The sequence below is a fragment of the Danio rerio genome, chromosome 9 (genome assembly GCF_049306965.1).
Source record: "Danio rerio strain Tuebingen ecotype United States chromosome 9, GRCz12tu, whole genome shotgun sequence".
NCBI classification, from domain to species: Eukaryota; Metazoa; Chordata; class Actinopteri; order Cypriniformes; family Danionidae; genus Danio; species Danio rerio.
The window spans coordinates 32,935,425-32,953,558 of NC_133184.1; the positions used below are offsets into that span (position 1 = coordinate 32,935,425).

General features: G+C 35.8%; 1 protein-coding gene and 1 long non-coding RNA gene across 3 annotated transcripts in view; one reads left to right on the forward strand and one right to left on the reverse strand.

Annotated features, from left to right (window-relative positions):
* Window positions 1–3,162, forward strand: part of clybl (citrate lyase beta like) — a 91,664-nt gene extending 88,502 nt beyond the window's left edge. For both annotated transcript variants that reach the window (NM_001037416.2, XM_073912207.1), the window contains 2 exons: window positions 605–729; window positions 2,246–3,162. In NM_001037416.2, coding sequence (NP_001032493.2) covers window positions 605–729; window positions 2,246–2,341 — 221 coding nt within the window. In that variant the 3' untranslated portion in view covers window positions 2,342–3,162. The remainder of the gene's footprint in view (window positions 1–604; window positions 730–2,245) is intronic.
* Window positions 3,163–10,218: 7,056 nt separating this feature from the next.
* Window positions 10,219–15,651, reverse strand: si:ch211-277g23.5. The gene is made up of 2 exons (NR_186835.1): window positions 15,527–15,651; window positions 10,219–12,948 (listed from the first exon to the last, which is right to left on the reverse strand). It is a non-coding gene; the product is annotated as a si:ch211-277g23.5 (long non-coding RNA).
* Window positions 15,652–18,134: the final 2,483 nt, after the last annotated feature.

The window sequence follows — 18,134 nt, forward strand, 5'->3', positions numbered from 1 at the left end:
GGGATGACACCCATAATTCATAGCATCCTCTGTCCCTGCTGTGTCCCTTAAATTCATTCTTGGTCAGGGAGCTGTACTGGAGAAAGAGGAGCAAGTACCCTCCGATGCCTTTGCTGCTGCTCAGCCAAAGCCTTTTACATGTGGAGTAATAATCCTAGATGATGCTTTTTTCTGTTTTAATAATATCAGCATTTACTCTAGTGTTAGCAGTGCATTAAATATTAAAAACTAAAAAGTTTTACTTGTAAATAAAGGTATTTTTTTATCTTGTAAACAATGGTTTGTATAGAAATCACACGACCAAAATTAAAAGTGTGATACTAATAAAAAATACAATCAAATACTACTACTATTTACTATTGGGTTGTTGATGGTTAAAATATGAAGTCTATTTGAACTATTTCTGATATTTCATTTCTAATATAAAGTGTATGGCTTTCAAAATATTATTTGAATATTTTATTGCTTTATTTTGTTGTAATTCATCTCAATTATTTCTCGTGACCGTCAGATTTGGTTTTTCTTTAATTCATTTTTTATTTACTGTTTGTTGCATATTTTTTTCAATTAATTTTGTTTTTGTTGTTGCTTTTGCTTCAATTAGGAAAGCAGGTGATTCACCCAAACCAAATCAAGGCTGTTCAAGAAGAATTTGCCCCAAGTCCAGAGCGAATCAAGTGGGCCACAGAGCTGATCGCTGCCTTCGAGGAACACCAGAAGTTGGGAAAGGTGTGCATTTATTCACCCCTGCATTTCCACACAGAGATCTTTCAGACTGATACAGCATCAAGACATCCTCCATGACGCATTGTAGCTTTTGTCTGAGAAAATCAAACGAGGTGTTGAATATTATAGTTCCTAATTTAGTGCATCATTGAGTCCTGCGTTTTCTGCTCGGTAGGGCTGCGCGTGTCTGAGATGTGCTAGTAATGTACAATCTGCCAGTAATTCTTCCGCTAAGGATGGCCTGGGGCTGCGTCAGCGACACTTTCCCCGATCGACTCTGTGCTCACAAACTGAGATTCCGGGACACAGTTGCTCCATTTATTTTGATTTTATTCGAGATTTTTTTTCTTCTGTGCCCTCTTCAATCTCCTAGCAGATTTGTTACAGAAAATGTTGGCAAAATACCCACCTGAGGTTTCACTGCTCCTCAGCACATCATTTTTAGACACTCCACCATTATTATGTTACATTTAGGATGCAGATTTATTTTTTTTTATGCAATTTTAATCATTAAAAAATTCTTAAGGTTGTACTTAAGTATTTGACTTGCACAGGGAAGCTTTTCAATGATTTTTATAGATTTCAGTAAAATTTCAGTTTTGATTCATTTAGTTTGTTTATAGTTTTAAGTTATTTATTTTGTTTTATTTAGTATTTTTAAATGAATAAACAATTAAATAAAGCAGGCTTAACCTGGATATGTAGATTATATAGATTTTATTTTATTTGAATTATGTTTCCATTTTTACATTTCGACTTCTTAACCTAGTGTTTGTTGATTTTTTTCATTTAGCAAGGTTTATAATAAAAGTTTTGACACTGTGTTGTGAAATTATAAAAAATTATTATATTAGGTATTTGTGATGTTCATGGATCGATTTGGCCGGCTGGTTTTATGATAATTTTTTTTTTTTTTTTTTTTTTTTTGAGTTCATCTTAGGTCATACAATACAATTTAAATAATATTAAAACCAATATTGACCGAACAAGAAATTATCAGAAAAACATAATTATACTCTAAATAAGTAAATAAACTTTTATGATTAATTCTGCTTCTTTTGTTTTGTTTAGGTTTTTGGTTTAGTTTTTTTATTTATTCATTTATATATTTATTTTTCATTTATTCATTGTTTTACCTTTATGCAGTTTGTTGGTGATTTTATCCTAAGTAATTTTACACATCATACATTTTTTTCAGCTCATCAATATGCTAATTTGGTGGATGTTTGATATTGATCTTATGCTTTGCAGTTCTCTGATACATTTTGAATCCAGTGTGGGTCAAGTTTGACCCACAGCATAAAAATACCTAAATTTTGAACATAAAACAAGATATATAACTGTTCTTTTTTTTTCCTTCTTACTTGGCTTTCTCTTGGGAATTAATGAAAACCCATCCTATCCCTCTTTGTAGTGTCATATATATGCATTGCAGTAAAGCAGTATAGAAGGATATGTTCTTCTAGACGATTTCTGCCTTTATTCTTATTCAACCAGTCTTCTGTTCTCTTCTCCTCAGGGGGCTTTCACCTTTCATGGCAGTATGATTGACATGCCATCTCTGAAGCAGGCTCAGAACATTGTCACGATGGCTTCAACTGTTCAGGGAAAGTGAGCCAAACCTGAGCTCCTCAGACATCAAAATCTGCACCATGCTGGCCGTGCCGTTCACTTTACGTCAAGAGCCAAAACCATCTCTGCGTTGTTTAACCAGCAACGGAAATGATGTGCTATGGGATATATATTTATGTAGATTTCAGATTAGTTGATTGATTGTTGAAATTTCTGGTTCGTTACCATTTCACGCATTATTTTGTGTGTGTGTCTATGTGTGCATGTGTAATGCCGCCCCCTGCATCTCTGATGTCAGGGCAGGCGATTGGCCGTGGTAAAGGTTGAGCTTGCCCAGCGAAAGGCCAAACAAACAGAGCTGCCCTGCCGTTGAGCTTCCATTCAGCCCGAAGGCTCCTCCAGGCCCCGGCACATCAAAGTGCCCTTTGCCAAGAAGCCGCCGCAAATTTGCTAAAACCAACATTAGGAGAATGAGCCTGTGAGCCTGCTCTAAATTGTTGGCCTTTGTTTCAGGGGACTCAGCAAGCCAGTTTATTCTTCAAGACGAGGTTGAATGTGTCTGCAGCCTGGCGTAAGCTCTGCACGGTGTGCCACACGCTCGCTTGCAAACACGTACACAAAGGGCCCTGTGAGGGCTCCCTCTATGTAAATATCAGCATTTACCAGGGCTTTGTTACCCGGTCAGTGGTTCCCATCTCTCCATCCAGCTTCGGAGTGGTCGTGAACATGGCCAAGTGCTCAAAAGCCGAGCCGCTGTTGTCCATTTCACCAGTGTTCCTCACACACACTTTGTCAAGAATGCTTCTTTTGAAATAAAAACTCCAGGATGTCATTCCTAGTGAATGACCATCTATTCACCCTCGAGGGCGTTGTTGTTTTTTTATGTCGTGTTTGTCATGAATACATCCTACAGTACGCAGTGTTCCCCGAGCTGATGCGATATTTTGGCAGAGGCGTCTGGGTGGATTTGTCTGGGATGGGGGTTGGGGAATGGTTGATGGTTCAGTTGGTCACTATGGTAATAAAGGCCTCTGTATAAAGCGGGAGTGAATATGGCATGATCAATAGTGTCTGTAGAGAGTAACTCGGACCAAGCTTCATGCCAGTTTTGGGACGCAGACAGAGAGGGAAGCTGTGAGCGACAGTAAGCTGACGGCCTGGCACTCAGCCCACACCTCTCCAGCATCACCCCTCATCCCCCCCCTATGTGCTCTTTGCCTTTTGCATTAATTTACTTTTCATTTTCTTTGGAATCGCATTTTTGGATTCATGTCAGACAAGCACTCTTTGCATTAAGCGCTCTTTAAGCATGTCTTGAAAACTCTCAATCACAGACTGAGACCGTAAGGTCACAATGAGATTCATCCAGCTGTAGTTGGGCAGGCAGGCAGGCAGGCAGGCAGGCAGGCAGGCAGGCAGGCAGGCAGATAGATAGATAGATAGATAGATAGATAGATAGATAGATAGATAGATAGATAGATAGATAGATAGATAGATAGATAGATAGATAGATAGATAGATAGATAGATAGATAGATAGATAGATAGATAGATAGATAGATAGATAGATAGATAGATAGATAGATAGATAGATAGATAGATTTGGATATTTTATTGTTGATTGATATAAAACAATCTTTTTTAACTGCCCTCGCTGCTGGTTTTTATGGTGTCTTTATTGTCTTTACTGATTTCAATCATCTTTGTGAAGTGAAATTACATTGAGCTAAGGAATTAATTGTGGTCTGTGTGCCAAAGGCACCATTAATTGCATTAATTATCATGAAACTGATATGTGTAGCCAGTAGATTCAGGATATAAAGGATTTGCGGACTCTGCTCCATAGATCAGCAATTGCTACTTCCTCCCACTTCTTTGTCATTTGTCATGACATTTCTATTAAGTTGACATAATCTTTTCAGCTCACAAGGCAGAATTATTTAAATACATTTACTAGTATTCCCAAAGAGAGTACAATACAATTAACACGAATAGGACCTTACCTAATCTTGACAGCACTCAATTAGGCTTGAAACACAGTCCTGATGGTTATGTGCTGAGATTGCTCTCATAAATTATCTGATACCAACCCAGCAGAGAAAATGCATGTATGCAAAGTGCTTTCAGAGGAAAATTAAAAGAAAACGTTTTACATATTTTTCATTAATCTCAATGGGACCCGTGTGGCAGGGAGGATTTTGCTCGCCTAATTTCTCGCCGAGGGATCTCCCAATAATGACTTCATTCTTTTTGCTAGACAATATATGACAAACTCATTTCAACAAAGATAATTCCCCTGCAATAAAACGAATCGTTTACAACAAGAGCAGGCAGGAAACATTTTAGAAATAATGTAATTGAAATGAAATTGAATTTATTGGCAGTTGGGGTAATGAGTGGAAATTGAACTCGACAATTGTTGTAAAATATCTGGTGGTTTTTATTTTATTTCATTTATTTATTTATTTTTACGTCTTGGTTAATGTGACTTGAATTTTTTGCAATAGCGTTACCGCAGAATAACTTAATATATACTATTGTGGAAAATAAGTGCGACACGAATGCCTATTTGACTGGGGGAATACATTTAGTGGGCTAATTTATGCCTCAAGCTGTTTTGAGGAAGTATTAACAAAACAATAAAATACAAATTGTTATTGCATTTGGGCATATTAACTTAGTGAGTACTGTTTTTTATTACCTTATCGATTGTTATAAAATGGTAGCAAATTTAATGTTGTGCTGGAATATACTGGTAACCAACAGACATCCACGATTTATTGTGTTTTTGTCGTGTTTTAATTCTATCGCATTCAACTAGCCCTATTTTAAAGTTCTAAATTTGCGTGCAGTTTTTATTAGGCTACTTCTTATAATAAGAAACACATTAAAGGCTTATATTATTTATTGCCCTGTTTACTTCTGATAATTATTTTTGCAACGTATTAAAATGTGGGTTATTATTTTATCTGTTTTAAATGTTCTACTGTTTATGAACCAGTCAGTCAGACCTTTTGTTTTATTCCTAACGCACACCTTGATGTCACAAAAATCCAATATGAGTTCGTTTATTGCAAAACTTACGCTGTATATTTCCTCCATATTTTGATGCATTAATCATGCACTTCTCTATATAAGCTGTTAAAAAGCTTTGGCTCATGTGTGGTATTATAAGCTTAATGTTTTGTCAGAATCCTGAATGTGTACTTGAGTGAAGGATAGTTCTCTGTGAATAACCGGAGACTTTGAGCTGACTCTTTATTTGAAATGGAGACAGATCAAAGGACAAACCCCAGTAAACCTCCTCCGGTCTTTGTCTGCGGTTGCCATGGCTTCGAGTCGAGGGGCCACGTAAATCAGACTCGTTACAGTGCGACAAAAAGTCTCCAAAACTTTTTGGGAGGCTTACGTTAACTCGTGCAACTTTATTAAATAAGGTTAATGGAAAAAATGCAATGTCAAAAAGTTTATATGTGCGGAGTTGTGTGTCTTTATTAATTTATTTAATCACATGAAATGCATATCGTTGTTCACGTTGTTATTAATGGTATATAATAATAATATTAATAATAATAATAACAATAACAACAAATAATAATAAACTTATAACGCTTTTAAAAAGCGTTTTTCTGTAACTGCAATTTGTAACTTATTTTTGTATCGTATATGGTTTTTAATAACATCTCCATCCTCATGCCAATAGAGAAATATGAGCAGATGTAATTTCCACCTCACCGTTAGCAGAGTCTTAGGAACAGCCCATGGGTGGATTCCCCAATTACAGCCCCCCTTCAAATTGACTTTTCCTTCTGTTGTGACAAAATGGTGCAATTGCCGCGTAGCCTCCAGGATAATCAGAGTATCATGGTTTTATGTATATTATGGCGGCTGGCTCATTATCACACAACCGCTCATGAATTAGAGAGAAATTAAAACAATTCCGCTGTATCTTTCATGGACGCGATAAAACAGATACGCTTTTGAGTAGCTGGTGAGCTTGCTGTGTGACTTGACTGCTTAGCGCAGCTTGTACCATCTCACCCACTGGCTTTCTGATGAAAGAAGAACAGAACTTTAAGAAGTGTGCCGCCGGATGCTGTCAAAATTGGGGGCAGGAAGAGAATGGCTGTTCATAAAGGCGACATTTATTGCTTCTTGGCTGTTAGGACTTTTGCAGTTGAACCCCCCTAGAACGGTGCAGATGCATCCAGGCAGAGCAGTCGAGAGAAATATATGATCTGTAATCCGCTGCCCGCTCATTTCTGCATTTGCACCCACTTCGAATGAGTAACAGGTGCACTGGGAATAATTAAACTCGATGCACATCACTGAAAACCTTAAACCTTAAGAAAAAATACAGAGATCAGCAACACATAAGAGGTGTTTTCAGAAGCTGAATCAACTGAGGCTGATTTTACTAATATATTCAAATAGAAATGCGTTTAGATTAGTTTAAAAAATATATATATAACACATCTTAAAAGTACATAGATATGTATAGTTTTATGTTGCTCATGCTGCTGTTAACACCTTTTTTCTAGCATTTAAGGTGTCAGTGAAGCCACCATGGTCGCTTCAGGCCAGTGAAATCCAAGTATTCAATTTCAGGTTTATATATTTCGAGGCCTCTCTGCTTTGGATAGCTATGTTGAGCATAGACTCAACCACCTACACAGGCTTACATCTCCAACTCACTTAATTATCAGGTATTGGGAGCACGCGAGCTGCAGGTTTATCACCTTTTCTTGACACTGGTTCCCTGTGAGAAGTCTTACCGTGTTCACCTTGTATCTGGCATTAAACAAGCCGAAAGAAACCCAATCTTTACATTTTTTCTTAAAATAGATTCTTTATGTGAGGCGGGGGAAAAAGGCGCAAATCGTTTGACAACGGAAATGTTTTCTTATTGCAAGTCAAATAATTAAAGAAACAGCGAGAAGTTGATCTGATTTTAATTCCGTAAAGTTAGACAAATTACAGCCTATTATACAGCCTATTATACATGGCAAACTTACAGAGACAATTTTTTGTGAAGTAAAAAAAATCACATTTGTTTATGCACTAAAAAAACGGTGGAGTAAAATGGGTCCGATGGGACATTTAAACATGATCTATGTTCAGTGTGCAGTCACTGAATTATAAAACTAATGTGACAATAAGTATGCTGCAATTTTGTAAATGTTTGGTCATTTAAAAATAGTGAAAATATAGTTGCTATAAAACTTAGAAATCGTTTATTAATTGTATTGTGTTTATTGATTTACAGTGACTTTTGTTAGCAACACTTTCAGCGCGTGCCTGTGTTTGCACAGTCAAGCTCTTAATTGTAGTTTATGACATCATCTCTGCTAATCCAATTAAACATGTTTGTCCTATAGACCCAGAACTTTCTGAAGAGTGAATACCGCTGGTTAAAGACCTACGAGCCGACGACTTTTTGGCCTTGAATTAGATAAATACATTTAGCTAATTGATTAAACTTGTTTGGGATGGAAAGTTAAAAAATGTTCTTTTGAATTAAGCAAGTGCGTTTTTATTTGTATTAATTCCAACAAAACACTTTCTTTAAACAATTTGCCAAAAACTGATTTTGAATGAATTACTGAAAGTACAGTGATCGAATTTTCGATTATAACCTATTGTGAAATATTAGTGATTGTCTAAAGAGGAAAGAACCTTGCAAATGTTTTGCGATGTTACTTTTGATTTAAAAAGAAACGCGTACGACATATTTCTACACCGAAAAATCAAAAGCTTTCTCACAATTTTACATGTAAATAAAAGTTTGAGAAGAGCCTGTTTGAGAAGACAAATCGACTGCAAACTTTAAAATATACATCAGATTGTTAAAAATCTTTGCATATGTTTTTATGTAATTTAAATCTGTACGTTTTAAATGTTTTTATATTAACGAAAAAATATGTTAACCTGTGATCTTTTCGAATAAATAAAAACGTGTCGTCTTGATATCTTAGGATGGAAATTGAATTCTTAGGATGGAAATTGAATTCGATTTTCTTCCCGGTTGAGTGTTATTTCAGATACAGAATTGTTACTTTCAAGCTTTGCTTAATAAAGGAGACACGGCTTTACATTGTATAATCAGGGTTTAATAATGTGTTCGGCGCAAAATAAGACAGTTTTTATACAAAGACTTATTTAATTATTTGCATCACTTGGTTGTTTTATAGATCAGCGTCTAAGTAAACATTAATTATATAATTCAGAGTTTAAGCGAATTCATTATTAAAATTAAAGTTGTTTGTCTGAAATAACAATTATTAATTCTTGACATCAGTGAATTGAATCCGACCAGGATGTCAAAATCACTTGGCACAGAAAAGTGAGACAACGCTTGTGGATCATTTTAACATGCCCGTTTACCTTTTACTCTGCGCAATGAGACAACCACGTCGCTTTATTTCTCACTTCGAGTTGAATTGTAAAATTTAAATTCAGCTTTCCATATTAATGCCATTGACCGTTTTATACAAGCAATTTATTGCTTTGACATTTATATCTGTAGCCTCCAGAAACCTTTCATGGCAATAATTCCTCACCACAATATTTAAATATTTGTTAAATAATTTTCTGTCTCCATAACCCCAGTGTCCACGGAGCACCTTAAGCATAATATAACACGATAAAAGAAACCACGTGGGGGATGAAAATTAATAAAACCTCACAGCTAAAAGCCCAGTACGCAGAAATGGCAGCTTTATTTGAATGCAGACAGCATAAACACTTCAAATTATAACCTGAAGCAGATTTAGATAAATAAACAAACTTTGACACTAGAAAGCATCTCAAGTCAAACTAAGTGCTGTCACATACTCCCAACAAACACAAATACAGCGACGTTTCATATAGGGAATGTTTTTTTTTTTATCACATTTGCGGTTGAGCTGTCAGATCGGGTTGGTGAAGGCGTGTGGAAGCACTGATGCTCAGGTAAGGAGCCTCTCTTCTCTGAAGCACAGCACAGCTCACTGCTCCAGGAGCCAAAGTAATGAGGGTTCCGCTGGGGGCCGCCTGGTTGGAGAGGTGGCTTAACCCATGCCTAGTCGAGGCAGGAGCCCGGGCTCTGCTTTTTCAATCGGAGCCCCTCACGCGGCCCGCGACCAACATTTTGACAATGCCGGTGATGAGCACGAGGTGATGAAAGGAGGCTGTACGAGAGGGCCATTCCGCTTTATGGCATCAGAACTCTCCTTATATGAGAGGGAAAAGAATTGTGCGTTCTTATTTTAGGTGATTTTCACACGTAAGAAGTCAGGGCTACAATTTGAAACCGACAATAAGGCATCTTGTAGAAGAAAGGGGGGGAATTAACAGACTCTATTCTTAAATCCAGAAACATGGTGGAGTAACATCTTTAAAAATTATACATAAATAAATAACTACAATAAGTATCTTTGGGATCTTAGTGAGTTATTTTGTTACTGTTTATCCTTTGTCATTTAACCAAAGTTAAATTAAATCAGTCGGTCTTGACTCAGCCGATTAATGTATACATAAGATCAAGCAGTTTTCCTTCTGAAAAAAAAAATTGCTTTTTAAATGCATAACATGTCTGACATATTAAAGAAAATAAACTCTATGGGGAGCAAAAACTTAGGAAAGTGATAAATTTGAGCTAGTCTTTAATTTCAGATACAGTTGATTATTATAATATTGCTTTAAAACACTTACAATGGAGGTATTTCTAAGATATGTCTTTTCCAATTAATTTAATATTATATTCTTGTCCTTTATATCAATTATTTAGTCTACCAATAGTTGCATCTTCTATTAAATGAATACTGGTATAACTTATTTATCTTTAAGTGAAGGAAAATAAAGTGTAAAAAGAAATTACTGCTCCCCTTATAATCAACCCAAAATAATTAATTTTTAAAACATCAGGTCACAAACCATCACATTTTATTAATAGATTATTTTAATATTACTTATGCAAATTACCATACAGTTAAAACAATTTGCTTTTGACTCCTCTCTCCAAGAATTGTGATCATCTTTATAATCAAATAGAATGTTTCCCTTGAGTAGCTGGATATTGTAATTTCAGTGGGATTTCTCCAAACCAGACAATTAATACAACTGTAAAGAGAATTCGGCTTGTGTCACCAAGATGAATTTGCCCAGTTATTTTAGCAAGATATGCTGTCATTTAGCATTGAAGATGTCAAGAAAGGGCCAAAGGTTGGCGTCCCCTAAGACATGTGCCTAATTATATAATTTGTCTTGTGAGTGGGACAGAGCACTGTAAGGTCTCCACTGGGATCAGTTCTTCAGCAGCTCGAGCCTATCATCATTTTCATCAACCCTCATTTATGTAAGGGCACAGCGAGAGAGTTCATTTATCTCTTCTTCCATCCACATGCAGGAACTAGACATGGCATGAAGACATTCAGCGGCCTACGTGATTCAGATTTCACATCAGATCTGACAGGGTTTCTATAAGGTAATGTAAGAAATGTAGCCATGAAGGCAGTATAGTGGGCAAAATTGAAAACTGCCATATACAGTGCTCAGCATAATTGAGTACACCCCATTTTGAAAGTGAATATTTTTATCCTTTTTTCAGTGGATGTAGGCAATGTATTTTAGTGCATTTAAACAAAAGAGATTAATTAAACAGATATATTTATTAAAATAAGATTTTAGTCACCAAACATATTTAGATATTGAAAGATAATACAATTACATTCAGGCTAAATAATGCAAAAAATAAATAAATAAAACCTACAAAATTTCAACAAAACTTCTATTTTTTAAATTTGTGTTTAATGTTTTTCTATACCATAAATTTGTGTGTAATCGTTTTTGACTGTTTAAGTAAGTTATTTTGTTAGATAAGCTCCAGATTTGGCTTCAGTACTGACTAATCTAATGTATATGCACAAAAATAATATTGTACAGATTCCTATTAAAACTATGAATCTAAGAGATAGATTTTTAGAGGGGTGTACGCATATATGCTGAGCACTGTAAATTGTAAAACTGTAAACTTTATACCAACATGTTGATGTTATGTTTATGTACAGTGTACTGCATAGTAATATAAATGGGGTTTCTACAGGTTAAATCAAGTTAAATTTAAGACCTTTTTAAGACCATTGGTAATGAAATGGTCTACCATTATACAAAGCCAAACATTTTGAATTTTTTCCACTGGCCCAGTTAAAACATTGTAGGAAGATAATGTTACCATATTGGTTAATAAAGTTAATAAATAATCTTTTGTTAAATTTTTTATTGAGAAGGAAGGTTAGTGATTGGATAGGTGAAAATGAAGACCTGTTAAAAATTATTTAAGACTTACAAGACAATATTGCAGTAAATTTAAGACTTTTAACGCCTAAAATTTAGACTTTGAAGATATTTTAAAACTTTTTAACACCTTACAGATAGTTTAATTTGTGATAAAACAAAGAAACATGATTACTGAGAAGGGTCGCCAGTCTATTACAACAAAGATCAAATCATTAATCGAAATGCAAGAAATTTGAATAACTGGTTATCACTCTATATTGTATTTCATTTTAAAGGCTTTGTTAGTTCAAAAAAATTAAAAATTCTTCTGTTAAACATAAAAGAAGATATTCTGAATGCTGACATTCTGACAGTCAATGGTTACAGGTTTCCAGCTTCCTTCAAAATATCTTCTACAGAACAGACTTATATAGGATTGAAACAAGTAAAGGGTGATCAAATAATGACATAATTGTTCATTTTTGGGTGAACTATCCCCTATATACAAACTTATTTTTCTTTAAAATAAAGGCACTTTAAAAATGATGCAAGAAGTGACTGATCCAACAATTTTACCCCAGCATATGGCTTAGATAACTAAAAATATCCATAACACACTACGCCAGCTTCATCATAGTACTGTGTTTCTGATGTTTAACTAAGCGTCCCCACTGTACAGCCGTATTCATGTCGACACTATAGTGAGCCAAATTGCTTATCAAGGTTGGACATATGCGTGTGGCCTATGCTTATTCCAGGATGCGCAAACACAGCACTGTAAATCGCAGACTATGCAGCTCAGATTCACACCTGCTGAGGGGGAAAGGAAGCATTGCATTCTGTAGATATGGCCTGTAAGCACGCCTAGCGTACCTTCACAAAATGTCACAGCAGTTATGAAAGCAAGTCATTATCAACTCAGGGGGACCCTTGACACTGGTCTATAAGAGATAGTTCCAGTAGTTCAAAGCCATGTCTAATGGCCATTCCAAGGTCAGCTTGAAACAGAGAATGAGGCTTGTGATGTTTAAGAACATCTAGCCACCCTTGTGAAGGCAACAGGGGGTTTAGGTGGCCGGTGAGTCCAGGAGGTTTTAGGTGAGCCTGTGTTTATTAAGCACTGGATGCATGCTTAATGTAGGTGATCGTAATGTGGAAGTCATAGAAGCAGACTGGATTTTTGAGGGCTTTGACTGTTCTTCTCTTACACTTAAGAGTTGTATATTTGTACTCTCTTTTCTCGCTGAGATGATCCAGCACTGTGGTTGTCCAGCTGTGCAGGATGATTTCCTCTCACTGAATGTTGACCTTTTCCTCTATGAAAGATGCTGTATTCAGAGGCACGACTCTGATGTGCTGCTCATGGTAGTTCGTCAGATGTGGAATGGATCAGCATCTACAGGATGTAAAATCAAAATGGGAAGCCAATGCTGTAAGGATTGTTCAATGAATGCACATAGTTTGTGCGTTGACATACTGCTCTTTTTTACGTAAAAAAATATTTATGATTATATATAAAGCTGCTTTAAAACTATGAATGTATTGTTGTTTTTGACTCGTGATAATGTACCACTTTAATAGACCGGTAAAGGACAGATAACAGTTTTAAACTTATTTTTAATACATTTAATGTTTCTATTAATGGCAGATCTATAGAACAGACAATAAACAAGTTATCTCTTATTTTCTTCCAGAACTATATTTAGTAATAACATGTGTTTTTTATATATATTTATAGCTATTGAAACTGTATAACAGTAACTTTATTTATATCCATAGGTGCTTATTCTTTATGTAAGATTAAATCTTTAGTTTTATACTAATAAAATAATATGCTAACATTTTGCATTATGGAACAGAGGTCTCAATTTGCTTACATGGTGTAGCTTTCTAAACAAATCCACTGTTCTCATTCAAGAAAGCTCATCTTTTATATATATTTACATTCTTTGATAAGTTAATCCCCATCCTGCAAACGCTTGAACATTTGCCACATGGATGGAGGGATTTTCTATTAGAAGTCCAGACCTGCATTTAGGGCCATTTAAACAGGACCTGTCAAATACAAGGCAAGCAGAGAAGTGGTATTGGTCCATGTGCTGCATAGGCTGAATGGACCAGGTGTAGAGCTTTGGCTCTTGGTCATGTCCGTGGACGACCTTGCTCTCATCACCAAGTGCCTTGGAAAGCCTCCCAATCCTGGGGATCCATATTTGGACCAGCACCAAGTTTGGAGGCCCACAGATGTTGTGGAGAGGCCAGATATGATGACAGTTGTCTCATGCAGACAGGCGAGATGATTCATATGTGTTAGCGATGAAAAGCTTCATCTCTCTAATGCATATGCTGAGATTTACAGTATATTCATATTTTACCTTAATGTTGTAAGACTTTACATTTGATATGTCATTGATAAGGCCACTACGTTGAATAATAAATTAGTCTGTTTTTCTAACACTAAGCCTAAATTAGCATGATTGCTAATTTACAAGTAAATATAAATTATATAAACTTAGAAATTATATAAAACTATATTATACACACACACACACACACACACACACACACACACATTATATTCACATATTGCTCACTATTTGTGTGTATTTTAAACAGATTTTAGCACTTGGTTCAATATCACACAGTAAAAAAGTATATAAACAGTTAGTCATGACAGCATATATTTTAGGTCATTGTAAAAAAGTTTATTATGTTCTTACTTAATTTTATAAGTTATGCTAGCAGTTTTAAGTCAGTTTAACATACTATAAGTTCAATGGACTCATAATGTTAATTTGATGTAGCTTAGACATTTAGGACAACCAGTTTTTTTTTTTTTTTTTACAGTGCAGGGTTCGTTCTACTGGTTGATCTTAAATTACTACAATGTTTGTTACAACTTTTCACTTAAATTGACGGACACTTCATGTTCCTAGTCATACTGGACAGGCATAATTAACTAATTAAAAAAATATTTGTCATTCAAACCTATTATTATAACTGCTACAATATTTTTCTAAAATGAACGGATCCTATACATTTCATAGTCACGAACACCAGGCATAGTTTACTAATTAAAAATTTCTGTCAATGTTTTATTATTTGTTGGAAACTTTCAATTCAACCGAGTGCAGTGAACGTCAATTCAACTGCAGTCCCTTTTATACAGCATAGAAAATACATTTGTCATTTGTAAAATTAAGCCGTAGTAAAATCCTGAAACCTTTTCTCTCTAATGAAAAACTAACAATTACATTACATTTCCAATGAATTAACAAACATTATTCCATTGCTAAACTGATAAGATAAAGCGCCACAATCTCTTCGAGTGAAAAAAATTCAAATAAATTACTATTTTTTTCTTACGTTATTAAGTAATTGTAAACAATTTATTTAAAATGAATTTAAACTGACAAATTAAGTTAAACTTTACAAAAGTATTTTTTGTAACATTTTTTGCAGAAATCGTTGTTTTCGGTGTATTTCCGTATGTTTGCAACCTGAACCCTTAAACTTTTTATGATGTTTATTAACGACATATCCATAAACATGTTATTATAGAGTATTTTGAGAGATAAGCACAAACAAATTCTGATGTGCTCGTGGAGTAATTGATTTAATGAAGTTCCTATGAAACTATTAAAAGCGAGTGGAGGTCAGGCGAGCGGCACCCCTGAGCGCTCATTGTCAGATGTTTAACTCAAGCAATCTTTTGGGAAAGACATCGGGGCTAATAGGTGAACTCACAGCTGTCTGAGTCGAGCTCGAGCTTTCAGAGCAAATAGCAAACAACTACTCACCCGGCCTCTAACTTGATGGGACGGCAAACTTTCTCAACAGCCTCATCTTTACACGCATGCACGAAGGACAAGCACGACACCTATCAATAAGCGCGCTAAGCGACTGTTAGCCATAACGATAAAAGCATGCAGCAGCCTTTTTTTCTGAGTTGAGCTCATAAAACATGTACTCACGTTGCACTGTATAAACACCCCATGAGTTTTCGCCCATGCGTCAAAGTTTTCTTGTCCGTGTTTTAGAGTTCAGTCTCGGAGTGCAGGGAGGAAACATGCAGACCTGCAGCTGCAACTGGATTGTGTTTTCTCACTTATTCTGGAAACTTAAGATAGTGGGCAGGTAGGGTGCTTGGAAGAGTTTGGCAGTGTGCCTGGAGAATGAGTATGTGCCCAGTTTTCTTGCTCCTCAAAGCATACTGTGGTAAAACACTGAAAGGATGTTTATAATGCTTAGCATACTTCAAGTTGTAATTATTTTGAAAGTGTTTGGGGCAGAAGTGTTTTTTAAGTGTCTTTTCTTTCTTTTTTTCTTTTCTTCAGGGACTTGTTAAAGAGCCCGACAGACAAAACATTTAAAACTAGACTAGACATAATGTGTTTTAAAGACGCGATTAAATAAATGTATTACCATTCACATCATTTTATTAATCAAATATAATGTTGTGTTATTTTATTAAAATCAAATGCAACATTTAACAATTAATCACAATATGTTTAAATTATTTAGACAGCAAATGTGTTTATCTGCTGGTGATTTTGTTAATAAGTAGCTATAATTTGATCCGTTCTTACTTCGGCTTTTTCTGACAAGTGTGCAATTTTATTAAATATTACTTGCTCAGAGTTTGACCAAACATACGAGAATTTACAACCACATTATATTTGTGTCATTTAATATTTCGTGTAGCCTAAATGTCTTTCTCTCCCTAGACGCTCAAACGCCATGGCAAATATTTCATTAGTGCCATAATTTACCTCTGAGACTTTGCAAGCTCTGCAAGATGAAATCTGGCAGTGTGAGTCGAGCATATGCGCGACGTTCAAACAGATAAAGTGTAAAGTGCGTTTTGGAGAAATAATGGCAAAGTTGAATGTTTTCCTCTTATTGCAAGTGCTTTGGTGCATCACTTAAAACAGGGTGCACAATGACTTGGGTACTTTGAACCCTCGTCAAACACATAATGAGAAGCTGACGGTGTGAAATCTGACTAGACTGTTGTAAACAGCCTCCTCTGATGTGATCATTCTGTCCAATAAAGGCAAAATGGGAGAGAACTCGCTGCGTTTTCACACTGACTTCTGCTTTGTCTTTTGAAAAGTGGCGTCTGAGAGTCTGACTCTTGGAGTTACTGATTTGCAGGCTGCATGTTAAGGTAGACCATGTAAGTGATTTCCACGGGCATTGCACTAAAGGAGAACAAATCGCTGACAAAGGGGGTAGCTTTTCGATTCAATAGCGTCGTTAGGACGACCGAAAAGTATTCCTCAGATAATAAGTTCTACTTCAAAGCGTCTCCCATTCAGCTGTGACTGCTGCAGCTTTTATGAAGTCCCCCCTTTTCAGTCCGAGGGGACTATCTCTTTGGTTATTTTTCACCGTGTTTATTTTGCACTATTCAAAGGGCACTTGTTTTAAATAAATAGAAGATCATTCTTTCCTTGAGCAAATAATAGTTCGGGTACAAAAGATGGGCAGAGCGCGCGCTTATTTCTGAATTAAACGTTAATACGCGCGAGGTATTTCAAAGATTTGGGAACAAAATATGAACGATTCCGATGAAGAGCGAATTGACTGCTCTAACGTAGCATGAAACTAAAGGTCAGTGCGACTGTATCTTAATAGAGTGTTTCCAATTGAAGTGTGCTTTTTCCCCAGTGCCCGGCAAACACACGCGCGCTTTATAAAGTGCCCTTGAACTTCTCACTATTTACGGGGCTTTCACTGACACAAAACGCTAGATTTACAATCCCAAACGATGCACCAACTTGCAACCTTTATTCCACAGAGACTACCGAGATTCTTTATTGTTGTAATTAAAGACTCAAGTTAAAAGTAAAGTCTTTTTAGAACTTCTTGATACACTTTTACATTTACCCATCGCATGAATTGCTTAATATGCCTATGTTTCTACTTCTCCAATACAAAGTGTCGAATGCCCTGATATTAAAGAGCACGACGGTTCGTGGGAGAGGTTTCTGCTTTGATGATTGACCATTTAGCCGCAGTTAGTAGTTTTTCTACCATAAATATTCAAATGGGACCCATAGAAATCCTAACGCACCGTGCAGTCTTCCGTTCTGATGTGGGGCTCTTTGAAGTGGTGCAGCACTTGCGCTGGTCAGTTCTGAGTCTATAGTCTGGGACAGGGGGCACTTTGGAAGTGTGACTGTGTTTTAATGAAGGAAAGAAGACAAGGCACTTTGTTTTATATTCTCCATACAACTTTCTTTTCATTGTCAGATAGCTTTATGCCTTATATTCCCATGAATGATTCATGTATTGATGGCTTTGTGCTATTCCGCTTTTCATAAAGTTCATTATTAGTTAGGTGATGGATCCCTTTTGGGAGGATAAAAATGGACAGCGAATATTTTCAAGCTGTAAGAAAAATCTGGGGAAAATGTCTAAAAAAAAGTGTGTATTGTTAAACATTTCTGTTTTGTTAGCTTGACTGGGACTTTTTACAGAAAACTTCTTGCCGCAACATTGTTTTTAATTGCATTAAGACAGATTTCTTGCATTTTAAATAAGATACAGACACTATTGAATGAATGAAACGAGGCC